The sequence below is a fragment of the Copidosoma floridanum genome, unplaced genomic scaffold (genome assembly GCF_036245765.1).
Source record: "Copidosoma floridanum isolate Cflo_tuat_1 unplaced genomic scaffold, Cflo_Japanese_pri ptg000040l, whole genome shotgun sequence".
Taxonomy (NCBI): Eukaryota; Metazoa; Arthropoda; class Insecta; order Hymenoptera; family Encyrtidae; genus Copidosoma; species Copidosoma floridanum.
The window spans coordinates 7,302,227-7,324,811 of record NW_028321917.1 but is presented as its reverse complement, the minus strand read 5'-3'; the positions used below and the strand labels follow the sequence as shown (position 1 = coordinate 7,324,811).

Sequence of the window (22,585 nt, the reverse complement as noted above, 5' to 3'; positions counted from 1 at the left end):
AACATTTAATTTCAAATACTTTGCAATAGAATTTAACGTGTAAAATGCGTTGCATTTATATGCCAGAAAAAAATTTTTTTTTCAACATTGTAGTGGGAATAGTAATGAGAAAAAAATAATGTACTTTAATAAGAAAAAAAAAACTTCTTACAATTTATTTAAAAATCCATAAATTAATTATACCCAAGTTTGACTGTAAGGCAATTAATAAAAAATAGAAACTTCAATTACATGATTTAAACATACTCTTACATTGATGTATGACGTAGACACAGATGGTCGAGTATAAACTTTTTTTTTTTTATCATTATTAATAAATTGACGCTAATTAAGTAATTTCAAAACCCAATCATCCATGTAATGAGTTGCAACACTGTAATGAATGAAATAAATTTTGATGGGAACATTTTTCCACACACGTACAAGATATAAACTCAGTGTAGGTAAATTTATCACTTTCAAAAAAATGTATTCCATGAAATTGCTTAACGATAAGCTTGAAAGAGAGCTTTTAACGCAAACTTCACGATGATAAATGTGTATTATACCCGTACGAGATGAATGTACTGAGCACGTCTTCAGCTCATTCGCTTCGGTACACTGCAAGTGAGATATTATAACGATTAACACTAAAATTAATTTGTTTATCCATAACAAACTATTATTTATTTGTCATTCGTAAAAATAGTGTAATCATTTCAATAGAAGAAGCGAAAAGTGTTACGGTAACATTTTTTCCAAGTACGATGGGCTCGTGTTTCGTCGAGTATTACGTAAGTAGAATAAGTGCATATTTAGTCAGACATTTACATTTCGCGCTCGACTCCGTCCCATCCGCGTCTCTCGGAATAGAAAAGCAGCTACTTACTGGGCTTGTATGAGTTAAATAAAAAAAAAAAAAAAAAACTACAGTAGTAAGGTCGTTGTATGACGTATACATACGTCAACATAAGAATAATGTCAAAGTCCACGAAACACGGCGAGTCGCCGAAAGTTGAAAGTCGTGATTATTGCGTCGTCACGTGTTCGCGTCACCACCCGCGCACTGCCAGCTAACAAGTAAACTCAACAGCTCGTAAAATTACACACGTCAAAGTAACAATACCAAGTGTGAGATACATTGCATCCGAGTGATTTCGCAAAAAAGGTACGTCTTATTCGAGACATACACCGAAAGGATGATATTTTTACATACCTATATACCCTTTTTTTAACACATTTTACTCAAAAGCTGTGGGATTTATGGAAAAAATAATCCCATGATTACTTTACAAGCTCATAACTCTAAAAAAATATTTATTGCATTGAAATGAAAAAAAAAAAAAAACAAACTCAAATACTTGGTCGAAAAATAATTTGACCTGCGCGATTCCTAGCACATTTTAATATTTGTCCAAGATCCCAAAGGCACACAGAAGAAAAAAATTGTTTGTAGAAAAAAAAAAAAAAAAAAAAAAAGGGAAGCCGAGATAGAAAAACAGCGCCACGTGACGATCGACGAATCGACGATTGGTGTGTGAAAGTGTCGTCGCGCGCCTATACTGACCTTGCGCTCAACGTATACATACACGTACGCGAATACAAACAAAATGTGACATTTTTTTCAATTCATACGCGAGGTTCGGCATTTTATACATCACATATATATGCATACACATGCTCGCGCTCCATTGTTTCTTTTGTACTTCACATATTGCAGATAAGTATATGAGCTTCAAGCGGGGGGCATCGTCGCTCGTGGCCCATTATCTCTCTTTTTTTAATTGCTTTTGTTTTTCTCTCGAAGCGAACTGATAATATTTATTCCGTAAAGTACCGGGTGTAGCTTAGGTGATTTTTAAATGTTTAATACCCGACCATTGCTTACTTTTTCCTAAGAAGCTTTAATCATTAGGGATACGTCACTGTTATGTGGACAATGCAACGTTTCGACCAATAGGACCATTTTTAAATACTTTAAAAGAAATTTTTTTTCATCGCTATACCTATTTATAATAAAAGTATTTTTTTTTTAATTTGTTTTCTGGCAGCTAAGTGCACTACATTTTTTACATTAAAGTTTATTTTAAAATACTTGACATGAATTATTTAAATACATTTTAAATACTTTGTTTCCTTTTTTCCGTAATTTCTTTTTTCTTTTAAATTATAATGCATTGTCATTGGTGAAAAAAATATGTTTGAGCTCTATTTTATACGCAATATTTAAAAACAATTTTTTCAGCACAAATAATAAATTACATTATTGACAAAAAATTGTATTAAAAATCAAAAAATTGAAAAATTATCCGTACAAACAAAAAAATGTATCGACCATCTTGTGAGGTAACGACTCGATGTAAATTAGACAATTTAAATAATTTCTGTCGTATTTAAAAACTCTAAATGATATTTTGTACAAATGAGCGTACGGCTACGTAGAAACAGACTCTTGTCAGGCATATTTTTTGAGAACTCATTATAAATACGTTAATAGCATTCGAAAACACTGAATTTATGATTAAAAAAAACTGAGTTTATATAACTACGACTGCTTTTAATTTCTTTGTTTTTCTCGAATGAACATAGGTATAATAGCATCAAACAATACCAATACTCGTCGTTCAACCACTAAATTGCCTAACGTGACAACTGCAACACTGTCGCTGCTTGTTTTTCCTTTGTGCTCTGAACGCGTTCGCGTGCTATTAACAAACATTGCACCAACAACAATCAACGCAAAACCAATCCTGGCGTGGGTACAATTTTCAAAAAAAAAAAAAAAAAAAAAAAAAAAAAAAAAAGTTACCAAACGACTCCGCACAAAAGAAAAATTAATGCAAAACATCTCGGGGGGCGATAAGCGCAACCTTATTGCCAAGCATTTGCTGCGCAAGAGATAATAAAAAAAATAGCCCCCACCAAGTAAAACGCGCGAGGTAAAGGTATATACAGACTACACGCGACAGTATCCCAAAGCAATAAAACCAATGATCCGAACGAATTCCCGATAGCCGTGACTCCGCCACTGCCAAGGCCTCTAAGGTTGTAAAACACACTCCGCGCCGACGAATAGCTCTTGCGTATCGCGGTGCACGAGTTTCGTCCTGAATGCTTTCGGTGCAAAACGAAGAATCGATATACGCCCACCACCGGGATAAAAAGAAAAAAAAAGAGACGCACGTCCACTCGTCAAAAGCGAAACTCCAACTTTGGGGGAGGGTGAGCGATAAAAACAGACAATAACCACACACGGCAGGGAAAAAGAAAGAAAAGAAAAAAAAAAAGTTAAGTAGACGCGAGTGGTTATAGCGCGACAATCGGCCGCTGACTAAACCAAGTGCTCTCCAGCCACGGCCGCGTGTACGCGGAACAACACACAATGAGTGTAATATATATACGTACAGGCATGCCGGTGCGCGCGTCCGCGGAGACGATCGCAGTCGGTGCAGTGCGTATGGTTTTTATAAATAAACGCTTCTTCGCTGCCCGCCTGACAAAACCAACGCGGAGAGGATCAAGGAGACACGGACTTTGTGCGTTTCGGGAGCTCCACGGTAAAACCCGACAAGTCACGCCTATATAAAACCCCCCGGTGAATCAAGGATGGGCTTTCAAACGTGCTTTTTGTGGGAAATCGGAATATTTTTTTATTTTTATTTTTAACATAAGTGAATAAGTGACGTTACAAGTATACGAGGGCAGTGTTGGTGTTATCTGCAATATACACTTGTTTCGTGTAACAATTGAATGAATTATACTTGTGGAAACATGAAGCTAATGTAAATAAAAGTCCAAACTGTTTCAAGGGAAAAAACCAAAAAAATTGCTGATTGTACGAAATTGCTCGGTATTGATGTTTGAAACATGCCAAATCGCCGTTAAAGTGGACCAAGGGGGTAATTACGTTTTTGTCGGTTCTTGGAGCTTTGCGGAATAAATTATTGGTCGGAATTACAAACTTTGGGCTGACATGTCGAGAAAAAATGTAGCCAGACATGATATTAACGATCGAAAATTTGTACTTTAGCGTGTAGGGCTAGGCATAGCGATGGTAATCATACCTTACTAAGGCCTGATATTTTTGACAAAACCTCACGAATTGAGAGTATAAAACATAATCGAATCGATAGATTGAGGGGAGAAAAAAAAGTACTCTGCAAACATCAAAGCAAAAGAGATAATACATTACAAAAGTGAACGATAACCGGCATTGACCGTATTTTTCTTCTAGTATAACGTGATAAGACGTTAAAAATGTGTTACAACAGAACCATTTTTTTACCCCTTATTTACCTGATACCGATTGTCGTAGTTATCTTGAAGTTGTTTTGACTGTCCAATTCATGTCAAAAAGGAGCTATCGGTAAATGAATAATACATTTTTTTTCAACTTTTTGGTTTACTTAATCTAATAAATTGTAAAAAGTCGTAAAGTTAAATATTTTTTGTCCACTTTTACTAAAACCAAATTTATTTTTCAAAAAAATTACTATTTAAATTTTTCACTTTTTGAAAAAAATGGCGATTATCAATGAATTAATATACAAATTTTCTTAACCATAAGCCATCGACTTACAAAAATAGACATCTAAAAATTGAATTCACTTCAAAAGTTATTACACAGATAATTTAATTCTTTATTTTAAAACCAGTACCAAAAATGAAGATTTTAATGTTTAACTTTTTATTAGATATGATGTAGCAAATTCTCAATTTAGTACATCGGAGTACATAAGTTATATTATTTAGAGTTAAAATAATAATTGAGGTACTCAAAAATTCTGTACACGCTCGTATAGGAAAATTAAAAAATCGCAAAACCGATTGATAAATATGCAATTTAAGAAATTCTTTTTATTTCTTCCTTTCCTGGATATTTATAATATGTAACAGCCAACAAGTGCCATTTTCAACCGAGATGTGATGGGAAAAAAGAGTTGAAAATTGTTTAATGCTTACCTTCACGTAAAAGTTTGTCTTGAAAAAAATTTTCGTCACAATGTATTCAAAAATATTCAGCGGACAGTGGCTTCGTTATTTAGTACCGTACCAAGCCAGGAGCCTTAGAAGGGTACATACATAATAAACCAGGTTACTGCCAATTTTTATTATACTTAGAAAAGAATTTGATACTAGTATAAGCGCATGTGCAGAATATGACAAATTAATTATCTATCAATTTTCACACAACCAAAGTCACGATGACGTCATTATCTTTATGATTTCAATAACATCAACTTGAAAATTAAATTTACAAAGACTCAGCACTTTACATCCGCAAATTACATGTAAATATCAGTATTTCTGAAAATACTTTTTAGCACATACTGTAAAGTCACAACTACCCTGTTACGTCGGCGCAACGTATTATTTGAGCCTAAGCTTTCGCTCAATAGCTCGGGATTCACACTGGGCGCGTAGGTGGGACGCGGGGTTAAAAGGGTAATTCAGCTTAAAGACGCGTTACTCAAAAAGGGGTACAATTGCTTTCACGCGACTAAGACTGACTGCTGTGCAATATTCCGATGCACTTGCTCGCGGTTTTCTTTTGTCAAGAGCGGTGTATACCTCGTTCACGATCTAAAAACAATTAACACCGTCACGAGTAAGGATATCGTATGTAATTTGACCTTGACACACTAATATCACGGTAGGCATTTGCCTTAACTCGATCGTTCGTTGTTATTCTAATAGTATCATTACCACGGAGGGCAACGGATTGTCCGTGGCTAATTTGTTATTACCGGTGACGGAAGGGTGCCAATACTGTGGCGAGTAGTGGCGTTCGCGGAAAACACTTTATACTTCCCGGTGATCCACGGGTACCAATACTAGGGCGAGTAATGGTATTCGCGCAAAAGGAAACACTTGGTCAAAAGAAAGAATATGATATGTGGTCACTTACTTTCATTTAAACGTGAAAGTTGTTATACAGACGTTGAACCAGCGTGAATGTAAGTTGCTCTCGAGGAAGATCAAGTGGCAGTAGAGACGGACTCTGGCAACCAGTTGATCGTACGAGGGTGGTAGCGAAATTCGACAGTGTCCTCGCTTCGCAGAAGACTGGGTTGTAGCAGAGTCGGGCTCTCACTACTCAGTCTACTTCGAAGGGTATCGTCGAATTTCGCGTGCCGAACTGAATTGCTTTACCTCGCTTCGCAGTAGACTGGGTTGTAGCAGAGGCGGACTCTTACTACTCAGTCCACTTTGAAGGGCTATCTTCGAGCCGAGTCGAGTCGAGACAAACTCTGAACTACGAACTGCAAAACTGATTTTCCTCTGGGCCTACGGGCCTTTTTATTGCGAGAAGCGGACCTCGGTCACGCGCTGGATCAAAAACGCAGGAAAACTTGCCAGGGGAAAATTTTGAAGAAAAGACAATAGCCGAAAATCTAATTGGCTAGAACTGCTCTAGTTTAGCCACTCAGAAATTGGCCCATCCCACATCCGGCTTGTTCTCCTCTGTGCGTCAAGAGAAGGGAAGGTGATTCACTTACTCATGCCCTTCCTTTCTCTTTTACATCAAAAGTTGACAGAATTTCAATATATTTTAATCTTAACATTACGACCAGGTATTGTTAATATTTACTAATGCTACACATTGGTTGTTCGTTCAGCTAAGTTCATTGCAAAAAGAGCGGTGAAAATCGCTTAACAATTCGGTTGATGCTAGGGTGAACAAACGATTGGTGAGTTGTTAGTTAATACTACTACTTAAGCGCTAAAACGGTGGCTGCGGCCGTACTAACTTATAATTAGCGGTGGTATTTATAATAATAGTAATAACAATAATAATAATAATAATAATAATAATAATAATAACAATAATAATCATAATAATGATAATAAGAATAGCAGTTGTTAGAATACTAGTGCTTTGCTTGTTGTGAGTTAACATAATTTGTTTTACCGGTAGTTTGAATGTTTATAATGTTACGAAAATAATGCGGAATTTTGGTATAATTTTGGTAAACATGTTTTTCTGCTGCTAGTAGTTGGAGAGGGAGTCGTCTCATGGTACCCTGGGGAATCAGGACTCTGTTACCCCTATTGGAGGCAGGCATACGGACTCTCTCCGAGTCAAAAAAAAGGGAAGGGTTATTTTCCGTTTTTCATTTACATTCGGGAAAAGGTGTTAACAATCAACTAGATTACAAATTAGACTATTGCATTATGTTTATGAAATTATTAATTCGATGAAAAAATGGTTACTCTGTAAATTATGAGTTTGCTAACTTGAATGGTAAAAATCGGATAGTTCTTTGAAGGTTACTAAAGTTGTGTACCAAATTTGTTATAGTTAATATGTAATGTAGCTGTTTGCTAGTGGTGTAGTACGTACTGGTTTTTTGTGATGATTCTAGCTTGTAATAATATTTTCGCTAATTTATATGCATTAATTCTAAGCTATCCTAATGTTCAACCTTATGTTTATCTAACATTATATCTGAATTTAATATTTCAGTTTAACTGTTCCCAGTTAAACTTTTGTATCGATGGTTGTAGAAAAATATTTTATTTTGCATTTCCGGTCAGCGTGGGCCAGCGTGCATGTAAGTGAGTCATGCATGGTCGTAGTACCTTAGCTACGAGCATTCTTGTAGGTGATTCACCTCTTTTTAGATGCACATTGGCCCCTGCGTTTTGTATTTTAAAATCGGCACGGAAAGATTGGAAGCAAGAGGAAAAAAAATTAATGTGGATGCACCGATGTTACAACCCTAATTTAACACCGGAAAAAAATAAATAAACAATTACAAGAAGCTCCAAGGTAAGCTTTTAAAATCACAACGATAATCTATAGAACTCATATTTTGGTCCCTCCGAAAATAATTCCTAGCTGATTAATATTAAATCAATAAATAAATGATTTTAACAGATAAATCAAAATACATAAATTAACAAAAGAGCTTTATATTCACCAAAATATCTTATGACTAAAACTGGTTATGAGTTTCTCAAGAGTTGGTATTCTTCTTTTTGTATTTAGATGCTAAAAACCATTTCAAATGTTTCACACCTAAGGTAACATCCACGTAACCATATTTTCATTTAATCGCACCCCGGAACTTTGTGGCTCTCAAGATGAGATTCGTGCAATTTATCATTCCACACAGGTATGGGTATATTATCGTCCCTTGGCCCGTACTATTAACTATATAAAAAGGAAACTTGCGGAGGGGGAGCGCGTGTTCTCGTTTTCGAGCTTCCAAAAGTGTCGTTTTGCATAAAACGTCGCCTCCTCGGGAAGTCGTAGGAGGCTATAGATAAGAGTGATTTGCGCTAATGACCGGCTGTGCTGATGGCTTCCGTGGCGAAAAGTATAGGCTCGTTGTTATGTATCGATCGCGTGATGCGGAAAGCCACGGTGAAGTTCGTGGATTTGGAAGCGATCATTTTTATTTCTTACTTAGAAAGTTGACATTTTATTTTATTTTATTTTTTTTTTTTTTTTTTGAGTAAGTAGATGATATCGTTTACTTGGTTTACACTTTGCAACTTGGTGGAAATGATCAAGACTTGAAACTCCGATCTGTGTGATTACGAGCCTGTCTCTCTACTATATGCACTCGACCTTATAGAGTAAGGGATTTTGGAATTTTCGTCGTGAAAAAGTGGACTATTAAAAAAAAGTTTATACCGTAGTTTAGATTCCCGAACTTATATTATATTGGTATATTTACATGTCGCAATTAATACAACTTTCAGGGATTTTTAGAGGTTTTTGAAGTAAATTACCACTTACTTAGTGGTAATTGATCAAGTAGATTGTTGCTATAAATAACAAAGAATCTAATTCTACACAAAAAATAATTATTTCAAGCGTTAACTGCATTTTTTCAATTTTCCATGTTGCATGTTTAGATGTTGTGACATAACTTTTTCGTTTTTCATTCGATGACTATATTGTCTAAAGCTTGGTATGATTCGTAAAAGATTTCGAATGGAATACCTGTAATTGACGAGGACTTTTCTAAAAATATTCAACGTGTATGAAATTTGCTACTATTGTTTATACAAACACGTGAAGAAATGGTGTAAAAATTCACGTTTTCGTGTAAATGGTGCCTAACTTTTTACATGTCAGATATTTTCAGAATTATCTTTGTCAACTCCATACTAAATCTTTTATGAAGTAATCTAAGCGTATGAAAATAGAAATCGAATGAAAAACGAAAAAGTTGTAAGACTTCTACCCGAGCTTGATTGTATGGATACCGATACTTAAATATGAAGAAAAAAAAACATGTTTCTTTAATACCTTAAGTACCCCTTTTTTATATGAAATTAAACTCGTTGTTATTAAGTATGAACAATCTACTTCATCAATTATTGCAAATGTAGTGCTAATTTACTGTAAAACCTCCTTAAATGGTGTCTTTCTAGGTCTGAAACACAAGAATGGCAAACCCGTGTAAAATTTATAAATTAATCTTATGATGTACAACACGCACATCAAAGCGGGAAATGGAAATTCTAGTACCAAATCTATAAATTTCGATGACAAATTTTAGACAGCCGACAGGACTATTTTCATGATCAATTACCATGATCGCCCAATACCCCATATTTTTCCCACCGCAGGGACCTTCAAGATAAATTAAACGGCATAAAATTGCATCGTACTCCTCGTCGCTTGTACATACTCGATCCCTAGCTTGTCCTCAAGCCTTTCAAAAGCCTCGTCAATTCCAACTCGCACGCACTCCCACTTCCGCACTTGATATAAGCCTGTTAACGTTATAAGTACATCAGCACAAACAAAACCACTAGATACTTGATACTTTGCAATGAAAAAATTGAACAAGTGCCCAAGGAACTGAAGATATTTTTGTTTATGGGCACGTTGTAAAACACATAATTTTTAATAAGTACACAATAACAATGATAATAATAATAGAGTACGTACTGGTGTGATACACAAAGTCTGGAATGATAAAATCAATCTTTCTCGCGTGACTGTCTTAGAAGGCAAGTATTCGTCTAGCAAAGTGGACTAGTCAACATCCTCCAAATGTATGAAAAATGCAGATATTATTTGAATAAAAATCATTTGGTTTCAGTAGAGGGATTATTATTGTTCTGTTCGAATAGCACGTATCGGAGAATATTAGGATGAGATTTGTTCGCGCATCCGTATTGCATAAGGAAACTGTAAGAATTCGCGTTACGAAATGGCTGTAAAATTTGCAAGCGAGTGCATGTGGATCATTTTATTCAAAACCACTTTTGTTCTTACACAATCCGTATTAAAGCGTTGGCACAAGTGTGCTTATTTATGATAAGTGTTTCGTTTTTCAAGAGGTGGATGTATAGTCCGAGATGATGATCAAAATAAATAATAGCAAATCAGATGGTTTCAACAAGAGGGATGCGATCTACGTATCTAGTGTCAATACTAGATTTTGACATTACACAGGTTCATTTAAAAGGGATTAGACTATAAGAACTGTAAAGTTTAATTATGTTGTTATTTTCGTTGCTATTGTTAAATAAAAACTTCTACTGCACCAACGTATTATTCAAGTTTCATAATACTTGGTTGTATATGTTTAATCTTGTATGCTTTCAAGGGTTGCATGTTAAAGAGCACTTCTACATGAAATCATGACTATGTTTTGAAAAATATCATGCTCAATTCAAGTCAATGAAATATAATAATGTTAATTGTACTATTTTGTCCTTGTGTGTTTCTTTAAAATGAAGTAAACACCAGTACAATGGCATTCAAAAATTAATTTAAAAGAATTCACTCTGTGCAATAATAAAATGGCACAACAAATTACGTATTGTATTACCATGAACTGGAGCCAGTATGGCTCCACATCATCAACGTCATAATTAATAAAACAAAGTTCTCCGGTCGAAGGCGTTGTGCTTCTATTTTCCATTATTCCTCAAACAAGATGCTTATCATTGGGCTCCTTCCAAAATATTTAAAGTTAATTTTTCCAGTTTTATTATATTTTATTTCTTAATTTTAAACGCTTTTTTTTTTTCAAAACAAATAAACACTCTTCAAAGACAGTGTATGATTTTTAGACGTACCCTATTTGATGAACGATAGAGAGAAGATCCTACAGGGCCAACAAGGCCCTGTTGTACAGCTCCGATATCACCTACGTAAAAGATGGGCTGATTTGTTGCACTCCTAAGACCCTGCATTTGAAAAGAATTGAATACATTAATGAACGTTAATTTTTTACAACTGGAGAGATAAAATAGAATTCAGTTATGCCACGTTCAAGATCAAATTATTTTTCAAGAGTTGTAAATAAAAACTTCTGATTTCGTACAGAGTGATTTATTCTTTCACCGATGACAATTGTATATTGAAAATTTTTCTTACCTGGTATCCATGTTCCAATTCAGTGTATGACATGACACTGTCATTGAAAATAAAAGTAATTAACGTTCCAGTGGCGAAACTGCCTATATATCCTTGGTTAGTCAGCAGTTTGCAGTAACAACTAAAACCAAACGTTTTTTCACAATTACAACATTTTATGCTGCACAATTTTATCATAAAAATTAACCAATGCCAGCATTATTACTAATAATTTCAGTGAAAATTGAAACACTATAAAAATACCAGCGGAATTAAAGGAAAATTTGCAACAAAACCACAAGTTTTAACACTCGCAATATCGCAAAATCAATCTCAATGTCAAGGCGAGAATTAAAGAGGTATTTTTAACACCCAGAGAAGGAGAATGTGTGAATCGATAGGTATATATGTTCCGCACTTCAATTTCATTTCATCCCCAAAAAAACTCGACGAGGCCAAAGCGCTTATTTCGCAAATAAAGACACTCACTCAAGTAGAATTTTTTCATACAAAAACCTTTTATTTCAATTCTTGATAAGAAAAATCTCTCGGTGTACCTCCACTCACATGAGCACTGGAGGGTTGACGTGTGCAAAGGAAACACAGGCGCGCGATATGTATAAGTACGATGGAAATCTAGTCTGATCCAAGGTATACTACTATATACTTTTTTCCTCCAAGTGCGTCAATCGAACAAATGAGACAGAAAGAAAGAGAGAGAGAGAGAGAACACACTGTCGTGGTGGGCGAGGGTGAGGGACGTGCAGGGGGTGTGGGAAAAATACACAACTCCGAAACACACGTATGTATATGATGTTTATTTATTATGTCAGCTGATTGGGAGTTGATCTGTCTTTGTTTTTGTGGCTCAGCAGACGATTTTGCGCGAGAAAGAAAACGTCAATGCACCTATATATACTTAAATACTTAATTGTGGCAAGTTTTTTTTCTTGACAAATACTTTTACTTTTTTATTCGCACTGCTCCGTGGTTCGTAGTTCAATAAACTTGATCGATGAATCAACGATTGAATTTAAAACAGAAATACTTAGCGGATCGTCGAGAAAATTTTTCGTCTTTCACGAGTCCGCCACCAGACTTCGACTCGTCTTCGATTGCAGCAGAGGCCCGCCCGCATGTGTGCGAGAGCGAGAGAGATATATTTTTCGAGAGAGTAACCCGATTCGACCGCGAACATATAAATTGTAAAGATGTGAATGGTAAAAAATTTATTTTAAAACCTAATTTCTTACAAAAAACTTATAAGCTAAATCATTAAAACTGGTTAAAAAAGTACTTCAAGTCCAACAAATCGAGCATTTGCTACGGTACATGAACATAAAACTTATCGCACTATTTCATCAATGTTAATTTAATACTCGTTATCACTAATCACTGTTGTTCATCTAAAATACTTATTCTGACTCCATTATTTAATTTTGTTCTACATGAGTTATGACGGCTATATGTATATAATTTTATCTAATAAGTATTTGTATTTAATAAGTACCATTAATGAGTAAAAGAGATAGAAAGTTACATTACTGTAAAGATAAGACATCAATGAAACACGTTTGAAAGATGTATAATTTATATCATGGCTACCTTCTGCAAAGATTTTTTGTTTCTTTCCCAACGTAACTCTGGCATTTACTGGTGTTAAGATTTTTTAAAATAATAAACTATCTATTTACAATCGGATCTTTGTTGAGTATAAATCATCATTTCATTATTTAAACATGTATTGAATTCATGTTAAAAATAGTACACTGAGAATAAAATAAAAATAAAAATCATTGTATTAAAAAATTAAACAGTAAATACTGCAGTCTTAGAGATGTGCGTTATGTACAATTATGATTAATTGAAAATATTTTTGATACTAAAACAATAGGTTTAAAAAGTGTCAACAGTCAGTGTACTATGTTTTTGGATTTTGTAAATAATCTGCTGTGGACGTATATATATATATATATATATATATATATATATATATAGACAAATTATCTTAGTCATAGTCCTTTTCAAAGCGATCATCATGACCCCAATTTTTACTATTGGTATTCTGTTTGGATGACCAGATTTGATCATCGGTCAGCTTGTCTTTTTTGCCTCGTGGCGATTTTTTGAGATTACGGTCTTTGTTAGTATCCAAAGCTCCAGCTCCCCGAATAGCTCGAGGCACGGGCCTCTCGTTAATTGCGTTAGGTGGGCTCTTCTCACCTACTGCAAATGCATTCATTGATTTCTGTCTTGCGGCTTTCATTGAATTAGAAACAGCATTATCTGGACTGGGCTGCTCAGTTGGCGTAATAATTGTCCTAATGTTAGATTGTGCGTTATCTTTTTCTACTAAAACACAAAGTCAAGAATAATGTAAGTAACATATATGGTAAAAATGAATAAATAATAATGCAAATATCTATTTACCATGAATATTATTTTTAGAAGCAGATTCAATATCACTTCTGTCACCAGTTAAAATTTCTGCCAGTAGCTTGTTGTCAAGATCATTCAAATAAAATTCTTTCAGTAGCTCAGTGAGTGGTGCATAATTTTGATTTGCAAAATCAATGATAAAAAGCAACATACCACGAGATTTTGCACTTACATTACGATTAATTAGAACCAGTCTAACTTTCATGATAAAATGAGCTAATTGAGTGGGAATTGTATCAAATATTTTCCGACCATTTGTGTTAATCTGAATTTGAAATTATTAATATTAAGAAATAAATACGAAAGAATTGTAGTTAAAAATTGTTTCACCAAAACGTACTTGTGATGTTACAATGTACACATCAGGTTCTTCTGATGTTTCTAGAAGTATATTTAGATAATCAAGAAGTGGGTTTGCAAAAATGTCCATTGGCCTGTTGCTAATTCTCAAGTTATTATACACTTCTCCTAATAATACTACAGCATTGCGAAAGGCAAAAATACTATTTTGTTTAATTTCATCTTTCTCTAAAAAATCAAGAAAACGTGGGTGTACATTTGCATACTAATTGCTTCAATAAATAAAATCAGTGGATAAAAAGTTTCCATACCTTCGTAGTTCTTTTGTAGTTTTTGCAATACCATAAGCCTTAAGCTGTTATCATTGATAGAATGTATTTTACTATCACAGCAAGCAAGTGCTAATTTGATGCAAAATTGTCTATCACTGTTAAGAGCATGTTCATGTAGTTCATCATAAACTTCCCTGTAGAAAGATTACACGGTATGTAGTGGGCATATTTTAAAACTATGTGCTGTACAGTTATTTTTTAATTACTTTAGCGATTTGTTTTTAATAGCATCGTTGATTATTTGCACAATTTCATCAGTTTTAACACCAGAAGTGACATCCTTGATGCTAAGATTGGCAATGAAGTTTATTAGATCATTGTATTTTATAGGCATTGACTGACCAGGTCTTCGCAAGGGAATATCTTTACCATCTGAAAATCCTCTGCCTCTTCCAAAAGACATGTTTGACACCCAACGATTTAACAATTCTGTCACAATGTCACACTTTGATTTTCAAACTGAAAAAATTTTTACTTAATATACAACAATGACGTGCAATCTGTGTGTAAATTTCAAAGTCCAACTTAACCAAACAATCAATCTTTCAAATTTAAAAATTCTGTCAAGTCTCCAGCTATTCAGCCATCCATTCAGATATACGTATGCATTATTTTTCAATTACTTACTTATCTTATCTCGTCTCCAGTATATTAAAATTAGGTTAAAGCTGTGCAATCCTTTGAGAAAAAACACGGCCAAGTAAAGAGATATAACAGATAGATGTTTTATAAAGTAATTATGTTCAGAAATCTTAAACATCCATTATTTGTTGTAATTTTTTCGGCATCAGGTAAACATGTTTTTTAAGTTTCAAGAGCCAGCAAAACAAAATAAGATAAAAATTTCATCGTTTTTACAGCAATGCCGATTGCGGAGGGAGAGTAAACGCCGTAAACGGAGAGAAACTCTCGTACCATGAAGGTGCGTTTCTATGTGGAATCGTTAAATTATTTTTTTACTGAAGATTTTTTGAACCAATCAAGAAAAAGAAAAAAAAAGTTTATATAATAAATATGACTAGAGACAGAAATGATTGATCATTCGATGAGCAAATAAATATTTTCATAACTAATCGACTGACGTATATTCAGAAGTTTATGCTAATGCCATCATATTATGCCACAACACGAGGCATTATTCTGATCGGTCTCTGAACTAGAACTTTAGTATGTCAATGTTTAGTGAAAACTGTCAGTATAAACGTAAAAAATTCGAAAAATTTTTTCCAACCACAAAAGTATATTTTACGTAAATGATCTATTTAATTTTTACATGAAACTAAATTATTGCTTTGTGAAAAATTTCAGTTTTATTTTTTTATTCTATAAGCTAGGACTAACATGAAAATCTTTTCTCGTGCTTACATAGCATTAACATTAAATTTACTTGTAAGAAAATCTTTGTAAAAATAATTAAATTTCTATTTATTTTACACCCTGCACTCTGAAGGTAGTATAATAACCTCATGAGGAAAGGTTACACATCACAATACTTTGTGGTTCTACAGAACAAAGCTCAGATTCATCATGCATAAGTATGATATATTTCAATGCCGTCTTAAATGTTTCAATTTTCTATTATAAATTGATCATGGACATTTACCAACCAGTGGAAAATCAAGATAAGTTTACATGTAACTATAACAAAGTCAACTAAAAACACATATTGAGTTAACTTTCATGGCAAAGCAAAACATTTACAATCACTTTTAAATTGAGTATACTTTACATGTAAATATAAAACTAATTATCTTTGAAGAATAAAAATACTATTTGTAACTGGTATCGATGCTAAATAGAACTAATTTTTAGAGTAGAATATACCAAAGGAAAATAACTGGAGTTGTTATGTTATTTATGTTACTAAAATAACATTGATTTATTTATTTGTTGAAAAAGGGACACGTGGTAAAGAATATTAGTAAACAATGTAAATTTTTAAAATTGATTTTTATTTAATAAGAAAATTAGAATCGAAGCTTCTGGAAAAACCATTTGTTTTTGCCTGATTTGTACCTGAAACAAAAGAGAGACGCCATTAGACAACAATTTATTATGATACATATATTAGTTTAAGTAACATGTGGATTTTGAAGAAATCATTATATACTTGACTTAGAAAAGTTACACAAGCGCTTGAAGGAAAAGTAACAGTAAAATAAAAGTCATTATCTCAAGTACTTAAAACTATGCTACATTGTAACAACTACCAGCAACTTGTTTGATAGAACTAATGCATATTCTTATTTTCAATGTTCAAACAATCTTTTGTTACTTTTTTAAAATCAGCATTACAAAATATAAACATTATGTAATGGTTGATAGAAATTGGCTGTCACTATTTACCAATGGTCAGTTTGAAATATGAAAATATATCTTTACCTCTCTTCAAATTTCACTCTAGTTTGAAACCTGATCTTTTTCCTCTTCATGGGATCTTTCAAATCTTTTGGCGCAGATTTTTCCAACTGTAAATCAACTGTGTATCTCGTTGGCATCAAGTGATTGTAGTTTAGAATCTGAAAAAAATAGAAAAATATATTTCAATCCATTCGAGTTTTAATACAACATACAACTTTTCAAAAATATTGACCCATAATTTTATAGAGAATATTAATAAAAATTGGCATTAGAATATTTCAAATATATTATAGCAATTGTAATATTTTGGACACATTTTTAAGTATCAACCATTTTTTCGTTAACTCGGCATAGAATCTACATTGATTTTAAGATGAAAAAACACCCTCTTCAAAGATGAGTTGTAAGAACCTAATTACAATTACTTAAAAAAAATAATGAGCACAAGTTGAAAATTTGGTGAAGTGAATCCCGAAACTCTAAAACGTAATATATATGCCAAAGAAAAAAAGAACTGAAACTTACCTTCACGAAGGGCTTTATCTTTGAGCGCTTGTGAATTTTTGCTTTTCCCATCCTCTTGTGGACTTTGCGGGGATATCGGTCAATACCAGCTACCAGAGCATGCCCGTATTGTTTGTCAGTAGTGCCATCGTCATAATTTTTCATAACAATAGCTTTTCTTCCTGCGTACCGGCCACTGAGGACCAGCACGACTTTCCCAGGTTTCATAATCTTCACCATTTTTGTGGTGAATGTCTACAAGAAAAAAAAAAAAAAAACAAGAAAAACGGATTACTTAAAGTAGTAACAAAATCTGCTTTATAATAGGGTTCGAGATCCACTTTAAAAGCAACAAAACAACGAAACACTCGACTTCTTCGTTATGTGTTCCACGGTAAACAATTACTCCACATAACCTACGTGCACATGTGAAGAAAAACTGTTTTGGCTAATTTCTTTTGACCAAAAACTGAATCACTACTACGATCAGACAACAGTTATTAAACAAAAGGCTTCACTGATAATATTAAAAACAATTGAATTCGCGAATCAATGATGGACGACTGTAACACGTTGACGGTTATGGGGAAATCACTGGTCGAGACAAAATACAATGTAACACTTGACAAAAATTTTATTGCCTCGCGAAACTAGAATATGTCGAAAATTTTAATTTGTTGCAACTGTAATTAGACGATGTTTCATTGCTTCGATGTTTGTGGATTAATTTAACAGCAGATCGAGAAACAAACCTTACGGTTCCGATACCGACTAAAAAGAACTTTTAACCTAACTCTAACTAAAGCTCCGGAGTCCGGAATTTCACCTCCTCTCTCTCTCTACGTTTTAAGTACACGTTTACGTTTTACGGATTTGAACAAAGGTGGCGCGCCAACATCCTCCCCCCTTCCCCTCCTGACCTGATGTCCGCGAACTTTGCAACTTTGTGGCTTTGTGCACAAAAATTTTTTTTTTGTGGAAAGATTGTTTTATTTCATTAATTAAAAAAAGTAAAAGTAATGAAATAACCAATCTTTTAAAATTAAGAAGTATTGCATTATTCAGTGTGTTCCGCAATACACTTACTTCACTAAAATAACATTATGCATTTACATCAAGAACTAATTGAACTTTTTATGAAAAACGTTTTTATTTCGCTACTTTTAATACATTTTCAAAGATACTTGATTATATTTTTATACATTTATTCTTTGTACATTTTATTATAGATACTTAGTATTTTTAAATTTATCTCTTATTTTCGTACAAGTTCATCTTACATAAAGAATTCACGTTTTTGTTATAAGTAATATTTTATTGTAATATAATGTTGAAAATAAGAGTTTTTGGGGTATACTACTTAGATATTTACATTTCCACACGTTTTTTTCTACCATAAATTAGTACTTAAATAATAAACAACTGATTTAAGAGTGTGATTAGAAAAAAATACATATAATAGCTGTACAGTTGTAAAACATTCCAAAAAAGTAGTATAGATTAGCGACATTGCAGCAAGATGTTTAATGTATCTGTATGAATAATTCATTAATGGTGTTGATGTAGATGTACATAAATTTCTAAACTAACAAAGTAATAACTTATTTGACGTATTTCTCCATGAATTTCCGGTGGAATTCGCTTCTCAAAGAGTCATTAATAAAAACATCGTGCTTCTTTTTGGGTTCTGATCTAGCACAATTTTTAAAAACAACATCATCATCCCATCTCCTGCGCACTTTCATATCAGTCCTGACACTCTGTGCGGCATAGTTCAAGAGAGGATTCCCCGACAAGATGTTCTCCATTCTGATTCTCTCCTCTTCCTGACGCTTTTCCATTTCCTAAAAAAAAATCAACAAAAAAGTCTCATTACTGCTGTAATCTAATGAAAACAAACGCCCACAACAACAGTTACCTTCTTGGCTTGCTCTGCAGCACGCTCCTTCTTGATGCGCTGCAACTCAGCCATAAGGGCCTCGGTATCATCATCGTCGCTTTCGGAGTCGGAGTCATCCTCATCCAGAGGGTCATCTGCATCTAAGCTAGCAGCAGGCACTTGATCGACTTTTTGTCTTTTGGCACTTGGAGCAGCCGCCTCTCGAGCAGGCTCTATCGCCAGTTGTCGATTACCACTGGGGCGAGGTGCTGCTGCCTTTTCTCGCTCCTCCAACTCCTTGCGAAAGTCACGGTTTCTCAGCTCATCGACTGTGTTCTGGCCAGGTTCCCTTTGGAATGCATCGTACGTTAGTTTTATTCATACACACAAGTTATATCTTGACGTGAAAGAATTCAATGGAAAGAATAAACACTGATGAACAATTGATTTTGACAGTTAATTACCTGTATTTAAGTTTGGTGTGGGATGGTAAATCGCGACTGCTGTACTGTTTGGAGATAGCACTCAGATCTTTTTCACCGCGGCCCTGGCCACCCCGGGCTGGATCAAACGTTGGCCTTGCTGCGGTAGTCATTTTTGATTTTTCTGAATGATTTTCTAACTTTTCTTTCCAAGGAAATTCTTAGGGTTTCAACAATTGAGTTAATATAACTTTGACGTATGTGTATTCTGCTACAGCGTCGAGTGCGTCGACTGTGGACTGTGACACAGTCACTGTGTAATAAAAATATATCGAGGTTATGTTGTGTGCGATTGTCAAACGATTCGATTCGTGATTAGTGACATAATCAATACGTTCGGATCGAGATTTTAAATTTTATCAATTATCGAGGATATAATAAAAACAATAATTATAGATAAGAAATCATCTTTCAAAAATTAGGTAGTTAAGTATTCTAGTGTTTCATCATAAAATTTTCATTTTCAGATTTTGTCAAATCATATAAAGTGATTTAAGTGATTTCGTGATTTGTGTGTGTGCGTGACTATATGGGTGTTTAGTGTTTTCCGCAATCGTCACTAGCAAGTAATTGAAGGTTGCGCTCTACGCTACCATCAGGTCGGTAAGTCAACTACCTTGAATTAACTGGCGCTCTGTTCCGTAATCTGGCTAGTTAAAATAGCAGACGACAGTCAACAGCGATGAAATCTTCACTTTTTTCTTGACTTTCACGTCGTTTGCTGTTTTAACTGGCCAGATTACGAAAAATAGCCCCAGTTTAATTCAAGGTAGTTGACTAACTGACCTGACAGTAACTTAGAGTGCAAATTTAAATTACTTGGTGGTGACGATTGCGGCAAACACCCTAAGCGGCGTTACCACCACGACCTACGTAACTTTACAGCCTCTGATTTTATCATTCTGGTAAAGAGAGCACGGTGTAAGATGTACGTGAAGTTATGTGTAGTAATTAAAGAAATTACTACTAAGTAATGCCATATGGTCGATTTTATTAAACCATATGAATATCTCTATTTTTAGAGGTCGACTTTTGAGTAAAAAATAGATTGTAAACTTGCCGCAAACAGCACAAACTACGTCAAATTTTTATTATCTATCTGTAAGATTAGTTGCGGCTGGTTTGTAATTATCAAAGTGACTTTGCTGTAAATAGCAATAGTTGTTTGGATCAGTGCCATCTAGCGGTCTTTATTTTTTGGCCAAAAGTGGCTCCTAAAATTCTCAATCAGAGCATTCAGGATTAGAGCCATTTAATCAATTATAAACCAGCCGCAACTTATGATGAAGCTATAAAATGAAAAAATAACGATATATGTGTTTTTGGCGGCGAGTTAACAATCTATTTTCTACCAAAATTAGACCTCCTATGTATTTATACTTTTAAAGATAAATTTTTCAGTAAAAAATAGATTGTTAACTTGCCGCCAAAAACACATATATCGTTATTTTTTCATTTCATAGCTTCATCATGAATTGCGGCTGGTTTATAATTGACTAAATGGCTCTAATCCTGAATGCTCTGATTGAGAATTTTAGGAGCCACTTATGGCCAAAACATAAAGACCGCTAGATGGCGCTGATCGAAATAATTATTACTTCTTATATTAGAGCCATTTAATCAATTATAAACCAGCCGCAACGAATCTTATAGATAGATAATAAAAAGTTAACATTTTTTGTGCTACTTGCGGCAAGTTTCTACATCAATATTCTACAAATCTTATATGGCTCATAAAATCGACAATATTTACAAAATTACAATACTCTTGACCTTTTACCATTAAATCATGTAAGCACAAATTAATCAGTCCATTAAAGAGACAACCGAAGAAAAAAGGCCTGAAAAAGAAGCACAGTCACACGAAAAGTCTCATATAAGAATGGAGCATTGGATCTCACTTGATCAGAGAAGGTTGGGTTCTTTGTTTACTTATAACACTTAAAATTTACATCTCTGTAATAAATGTATTTTTCAATTAGTGAGATCCGATGCCCCATTCCTAGGAGACTCTTCGTGTGGCTGCTTCTTTTTAAGACCTTTTTTCTTCAGTTGTCTCTTTTCGACTGATTAATTTATGTGTATATTTGGTCGTTATTCAAGATTTCTGTAACACAAATTTTGTTATGTACATATTATATAAGTTAACTGTTTATTGGAAATCTAAAGTTGAAGGGTTGTTCATTCATTAGTTAATGGTAAAAGGTCAAGAGTGTTGTAATTTTATAAATATTGTCGATTTTATGAGCCATATAAGATAAGTAGAATATTGATAGTTTTGGAGGTCGATTTTTAGGTAAAAGATAAATTGTAAAGCAATTTAAATTAAGTGAGATCCAATGCTCCATTTTTAGGAGACTCTTCCTGTGTAACTGAACTTCTTTTTTAAACTTTTTTTCTTTAGTTGTCTCTTTTGGACTTATTACTTTACGTATCTATTTAATCATTGTTCAAGATTTCTGTAACAAATCTTGGCATGTACATATTATATAAGTTAGCTGTTTATTTAAACTAGAAAGTTAAAGGGGTGTGCTTCCATGAGTTAATGGTAAAAGGTCTAAAGTATTTTAATTTTGTAAATATGGTAGATTTTATAAGCCGTGTAAGATAAGTGGAATATTTATACTTTTCAGGGTCCATTTACAGGTAAAAGACATATTGTAAACTTGCCGCAAGTAGCACAAAAAATGTTAACTTTTTATTATCTATCTATAAGATTCGTTGCGGCTGGTTTATAATTGATTAAATGGCTCTAATATAAGAAGTAATAATTATTTCGATCAGCGCCATCTAGCGGTCTTTATGTTTTGGCCATAAGTGGCTCCTAAAATTCTCAATCAGAGCATTCAGGATTAGAGCCATTTAGTCAATTATAAACCAGCCGCAATTCATGATGAAGCTATGAAATGAAAAAATAACGATATATGTGTTTTTGGCGGCAAGTTAACAATCTATTTTTTACTGAAAAATTTATCTT

At 33.8% G+C, this 22,585-nt stretch overlaps 4 protein-coding genes across 5 annotated transcripts in view; all 4 read right to left on the bottom strand.

The window, feature by feature from the left end:
* l(1)G0196 (inositol hexakisphosphate and diphosphoinositol-pentakisphosphate kinase) overlaps positions 1–11,929 on the bottom strand; it is a 45,018-nt gene extending 33,089 nt beyond the window's left edge. The window contains exons 1-3 of the mRNA XM_089597823.1: positions 11,828–11,929; positions 11,333–11,453; positions 11,032–11,142 (exon numbers count right to left, since the gene is read on the bottom strand). Of these exons, the coding sequence (XP_089453949.1) occupies positions 11,032–11,142; positions 11,333–11,365 (144 nt within the window). The 5' untranslated portion in view covers positions 11,366–11,453; positions 11,828–11,929. The remainder of the gene's footprint in view (positions 1–11,031; positions 11,143–11,332; positions 11,454–11,827) is intronic.
* A 1,385-nt stretch (positions 11,930–13,314) lies between these two features.
* On the bottom strand, positions 13,315–15,268 carry LOC106646039 (CBP80/20-dependent translation initiation factor). The gene is made up of 6 exons (XM_089597822.1): positions 15,010–15,268; positions 14,589–14,841; positions 14,362–14,516; positions 14,091–14,278; positions 13,742–14,015; positions 13,315–13,663 (listed from the first exon to the last, which is right to left on the bottom strand). Exons 2-6 carry the CDS (start codon positions 14,783–14,785, stop codon positions 13,320–13,322), a joined length of 1,158 nt encoding a protein of 385 aa, XP_089453948.1. The 5' UTR covers positions 14,786–14,841; positions 15,010–15,268; the 3' UTR covers positions 13,315–13,319.
* A 1,045-nt stretch (positions 15,269–16,313) lies between these two features.
* Positions 16,314–18,085, bottom strand: RpL27 (ribosomal protein L27). 2 transcript variants are annotated; one of them, XM_014362070.3, is made up of 4 exons: positions 18,000–18,085; positions 17,269–17,502; positions 16,765–16,901; positions 16,314–16,398 (listed from the first exon to the last, which is right to left on the bottom strand). In XM_014362070.3, exons 2-4 carry the CDS (start codon positions 17,485–17,487, stop codon positions 16,350–16,352), a joined length of 405 nt encoding a protein of 134 aa, XP_014217556.1. In that variant the 5' UTR covers positions 17,488–17,502; positions 18,000–18,085; the 3' UTR covers positions 16,314–16,349. The 2 variants fall into 2 exon arrangements, with proteins under 2 accessions (XP_014217556.1, XP_014217557.1); XM_014362071.3 differs by lacking the exon at positions 18,000–18,085 and adding an exon at positions 17,668–17,954.
* A 323-nt stretch (positions 18,086–18,408) lies between these two features.
* c12.1 (spliceosome-associated protein CWC15) lies at positions 18,409–19,843 on the bottom strand. The gene is made up of 3 exons (XM_014362069.2): positions 19,591–19,843; positions 19,166–19,475; positions 18,409–19,091 (listed from the first exon to the last, which is right to left on the bottom strand). Exons 1-3 carry the CDS (start codon positions 19,719–19,721, stop codon positions 18,849–18,851), a joined length of 684 nt encoding a protein of 227 aa, XP_014217555.2. The 5' UTR covers positions 19,722–19,843; the 3' UTR covers positions 18,409–18,848.
* Between the last annotated feature and the right edge of the window lie 2,742 nt (positions 19,844–22,585).